The sequence below is a fragment of the Manacus vitellinus genome, unplaced genomic scaffold, assembly GCF_001715985.3.
Source record: "Manacus vitellinus isolate BGI_N305 unplaced genomic scaffold, ASM171598v3 scaffold_6_pilon, whole genome shotgun sequence".
Taxonomy (NCBI): Eukaryota; Metazoa; Chordata; class Aves; order Passeriformes; family Pipridae; genus Manacus; species Manacus vitellinus.
Genome location: NW_021940750.1, coordinates 40232662 through 40237883, shown reverse-complemented (window position 1 = coordinate 40237883; position 5222 = coordinate 40232662). Strand labels below are relative to the sequence as shown.

The 5222-nt window shown below is 46.4% G+C and overlaps 1 protein-coding gene across 1 annotated transcript; it reads left to right on the top strand.

Moving 5' to 3' along the window:
- The first annotated feature begins 340 nt into the window (after nt 1-340).
- On the top strand, nt 341-5222 carry MAPK1IP1L (mitogen-activated protein kinase 1 interacting protein 1 like). Its single transcript, XM_008919916.2, has 3 exons — nt 341-770; nt 1304-2017; nt 2468-5222. The coding sequence occupies exons 1-3, from the start codon at nt 747-749 to the stop codon at nt 2477-2479; spliced, it is 750 nt and encodes a 249-aa protein (XP_008918164.1). The 5' UTR covers nt 341-746; the 3' UTR covers nt 2480-5222.

Genomic DNA, 5222 nt, shown 5'->3' with positions numbered 1-5222 from the left:
GGGAGAGCTGGGGGTGTTCACCTGGAGAAGAGAAGGCTCCAGGGAGACCTGAGAGCCCCTTCCAGTGACTAAAGGAGCTTCAAGAGAGCTGGAGAGGGACTTTGGACAAGGACCTGCAGTGACAGGACAAGGGGGAATGGCTTCCTGCTGCCAGAGTGCAGGATTGGATGGGATATTGGGAAGGAATTCCTGGCTGTGAGGGTGGTGAGGCCCTGGCACAGGTTGCCCAGAGAAGCTGTGGCTGCCCCATCCCTGGAAGTGTTCAAGGCCAGGTTGGACTTGGAGCTTGGAGCAACCTGGTCTAGTGGAAGGTGTCCCTGACCTTGGCAGGGGGGTTGGAACTAAATGATCTTTAAGGTCTTTTCCAACCTAAACCTTTCCACGATTCTGTGATTTAATCATGTTTTGTTTTAGATGCATTGACTCCACCTGCAAGAATCCTGCCATACCTTTTCCGAATCCCAGTTTAGAAAACACCTGGAATACTTCCAAGGCATCCCTGTAAATTTTATTTCCATTACCTTGTACCCAGGGATCCCCAAAGCGTCCCCTGGGCACAGAACACTGCTAAGCTTGGATCTGGTGTGGGCCAGAGTCACTGAAACCAAGGCACCAAGAGGTGCTGCCAGTTCAGCACTTCCTGTGCTTCCAGTGAGACCAGCGTAGGCATCTCATGAACTCTTGCTTAAAAATACCTCTATTATTTTCAACAAATTTCACTTTATCTTACCTTACTTTTCAGCACAATGTCTGGAACTGATGATTTTTCGGTAAGTAACAGTTTTTCTTTCCTGAAGATCAGCCAGTTGTGTTCCTTCTTTCTGAAAGCTGACATAGTTTTTGGAGGAGAAGGGGAGCTGACAGCTGAGAGGTGATTTCCTCTGTACTGCAGTCGCGGTGTTTTCCTTCTGGGTAAATGTAGCAATCCCTGGACTAAACACTGGAAGCTGCTGGGTGCCTCGTGGGTTCTCTTCTGTGACATTAACAAAGGAGCTGTGCTTTAAAGGCATCAGAGTAGCTGTAATGGAAACGTAGGAAAATGTTCCCAGGTTTGTGCTGCAATTGCTTTTTGTTCCGTGTGGTAGGTGGCCTTTTATCCTTGGATTTCTAACTGTGGCATGTCAGAATGCCCTGTGCCCTGTGCTACCTGCACAAGGATGAATGTAAGCATGTCTGTGCAGCCACAGAGAGCTCTTCTCCTCCCGTTTTGGCAGCTGGAGCGTGGGCACGCGGCGGGGCGGGATGTCTGCAGCCGGGAATTCCGGTCGGCACGTTCCGCTCTCACCGGCGCTTTGTCTTCCAGTTGGCAGATGCTTTACCAGACCAGTCGCCTGCTAAAACCTCCAAAGTGAGCAGCTCCAAGCCTGGCCAGCAGCCGGGGCAGCCTCCGCAGGGCTGGCCAGCTTCCAACCCTTGGAATAACCCCAGCGCCCCCCCTATGACACCGACGGGACTGCCACCAAACACATCCGCTTCCAGCGTGCCCTTCGGACCTCCTCCCACGGGAATGTATCCTTCAATGCCCCCGGGACCGCCTGCTCCATTTCCTCCTCCTCCTACCGGACCCTCCTGCCCTCCTCCTGGTGGTCCATATCCACCCCCAACTGTGCCAGGTCCTGTCCCGCCAGGGCAGTATCCGCCACCAAATATGCCCTTTCCAGAGCTTCCAAGACCTTACGGAGGTCCAACAGAGCCAGCTGCGCCTCCTGCTCCTGTTGGGCCATGGGGATCCATGCCCTCTGGAGCATGGGGACCAACAATGGGAGGGCAGTATCCTGCTCCCAGCATGCCATATCCACCCCCTGGGCCATATTCCGCTCCTACCCAGACTCCAGGGGCCGCGCCGACGGTGCCGTGGGGCACGGTCCCGCCTGGAACGTGGGGACCTTCACCGCCAGGGCCATTTCCTCCACCCACAGGATCATATCCAGCTCCAGGACTATATCCTACGCCCCCTAATCCTTTTCAAGTGCCATCTGGTCCTGCTGGTGCTCCGTCAATGCCTGGTGGTCCCCATGTGAGTGTTTAGTTTTGGTCTTGAATTACTCTGAGTTAATACTCGTTTTTATAATTCAGTAGCACAAATCTGTTAGTGCAGGTAAGGAATTTGAGCACACCTGTGTTATTCCTGTAGTCAGTGGGATAACAGCCAACTTCTTAAATATTATATCTACTAGAATAGTGATATTGTGTCAAGTTTTGGGGCATGTCTCTCATTATAGTGCTCTTCCACTACTTGGAAAGCCTCTAAAAGCCAAAAAAGGGAGGAGGAGGGGGAACCTTGTAATAATTTCAAAAATAAAAAGTGTTCCAGTCTCTTTTACCTGGAGAGGTTGCTTCTAAGGCACGTAGGGAGAGGGTAACAAATTTATGAGCATGAATTTCTTCTTAATTAAGAATATTTATAACTGTGAATGAACTGCTGTGTGAAAAGCCTGTACTGACCATGAGTTATTGTCTCTTGCAGCCTTACCGTTGAACACATTCTGGGCAACAAAATACTGTAGTTTTCCACCTTCATCCACTACTTACAGAGATTTTTACAGTTTTTGTTTCAGTAATGTTTGGGGCTATGAAGAGTATTGCCTCTTGTATGTGCATCTGAGGTATGAAGGAGCAGTTTACATCAATTTACCTTGCTCATATGCTGGCGTAATTGTTTGGTTCAATAAAGTGAATTACAAAGAGAAGAAATCAACTAACATCTGTGGTTCTTACCTTGCAAGCATTCCTTGGAAAAACAAAACGGGAGTTGCCATCTAAGGATTGTAAAGAATCAGGCCCATGGAGTTAAAAAAAAAAGTTAATTCTTAAATTTCCATTAATGCTTTAAGTCTCGTTGCCAGACTCGTGCTGGCGACCGAACGGATGGATAGTCATATTTTGTCTACTTTCAGGTTATTCTAAAATGTCAATAAATAAGGTGTTTTCAACATTTTGGTCAAGAAACCTAATTCCTGAACGTGCTACAGTAACTGTAACGAGACAGAGCATGTGAACTCCAAGGTTTTCTCAGCATTTTGTACATACTCAAACCAATTCCTCAGTCTGGGACTACGGAGGAGAAGGAGCCGCGTTTGAGACCCTCGGTGTGACTTGTCAGCCACCGGGGTGGTGGTGTTCCCAAACAGGCCTTTCTGTGCAAGTGGAACAACCTGGATGTGCAGTTTTAACTTTGAATCAGCAAATGTGAGTTTTTGTGCATGCCAATGAGGACGTTCCCGTTGCCAGTTCTCATTCTGTGGTGGTTGGAAGTTTGGCTTGGTCCGTGTAAAGAGAAACCGATCCCCTCGTAGGTACTTCCCTATTTCTGACCTGGGTTCTAGTCATTTCAAATTCTGACTGGGCTGCTGGGCTGTGCAAACCCAGCAGACTGTTTCGGATCCCTGGAAACTGAACTCGAGCTTAAAAGGTGAAAAAAAAAAAAACCCCACCCTGACCATCCCCTTCCCAGCAGTTTTTGGCACGACGGTTCCGTCGGCTACAGAGATCCTTGTTGAGGACGAGGGGGGGTCTCCTTGGGGCTCTGCTGGATGTTATCCTGGGAGCAGCCCCCTGTTCTCACCTGGGTGTGTGCATACCTCACGGAGTCAGTGGAATTTGGGAGAGATTGAATGTCAGGAAGCCTGTGCACTGCTGTGTAGCTCCCGGCCTCCGAAGGGGCGCTGCCGTGAGTTTTCCTGTTCTTGCCATATCTGTGCAAAGCACATCCAAGGGGTTTGCCAAGACACAGCCACGTGTCAGCCAGGAGTCCTGGCCCTCTTGGTGGTACTTCATGGCCTGGGCTTGGGCCACAGACAGTTTGTTTCATCCCCAGCTGGGGGATCTCCTAACTTAGCCTCTGTGGGTAGAATTAGGAACAGATTTTCGCTTCACATGGTAGCTCATTAGGGAGTCTTTGTATCATGGAACTGTGAAAATGAGTTTAATTCTCTTCCAGTACCTTTGTGGCTTCCTGCATGCATGTGATGGACATCTTAAAAACACGTGGGGTGACCTGGTGGTGACTCTTGTTGGTAGTTGTAGCCCTTATGGCAAAATCCTACAGTATTTGTGCAGGAGGAAGCAGCCAGCTGAGCTATGCCTGTTTTAATCTAATGTCATGAAAACCGATAGGAAAGGAATGTGCATTTTTTGTTTTAGGAAGGCAATACTGGAGCTGAACAAAAATACTTAACATTTCAACTTAAAACCCAGCACCTTAACCTTAGGAATAGGAACCAAAAGTACGAGTCTCCACTAACCTTAAACAAACCCCAGTTGCCCCCCCCCCAAGCAGTCTTGGCTTAGATCTTGGCAAGACTAACTAAAAACTAACATAAGGAACATGGACTGCATTTGCTGAAGTGCTTTTTTGATACCTGCAGCCTTAGAGTATAAATCAATGTAATGAAAACACGTTTATTCCAAATGAATGGATCATGCAGTAGCAGCACTCCAGCTGGAATTGCACTGGCCTGTGTCTCTGCAGGGAATGGGAAGAGGTAGGAAAGCAAAAGTAGCAAGTAATGCTTTTTGGAAAGGGGTTTTGTAAAAGTAACTAGACTTCTAGGTTCTTCATGAAATAGGCAGGATTTATTACTGGAACATTTAGGCTAAAATTCAATATATATGGGATGTTTTTCAATGTATATTCGTATTTCTTGAGGTCATGAAAACTGTTTCATAACCCCTTTGTTTTTGTGAGCAGAGTTCTTTGCATAGCAGTGAAAAGGGTATTTCCTGTTAATCTATTGTGTAAAAACTCAAGGTGTCACTATATACCGTGTAGTAACTTTATCACATGTTATGTCAAGTGTGAGCAACTTCTGGCCTGAAGCTTTTGCAATGGAATTTGTACATTTCTATGCATCATTTGAGTTCAACTGCTGAGAAGTTCGTTTTGACTTGTGCTTTGAGGTTGACATACTGCATTTGTTTACAATACAGAATATAAGCAATCACATCTTTAAAGTATAGATTATCACCTGCTGCTGTATTTTCTTTAGATGAAACAAATATTGCTGTATGATAGTGAGAAGCTATAAATACAGGATTTGATATTTTTTTGAAAATGCTGTCACTTTTGTATAAGATTAGACATTAAACGTATTTTCAAGACTGTTGTGTTCACTGTTTTTCAATTCCTGCTTTTGACATGCCTGTGTAGACTTTTGCCTTGAATGAATAGTAAAAATAGGACATCCTTGATTTTGCAAAGCCTGAATATAAAATCAGAATTA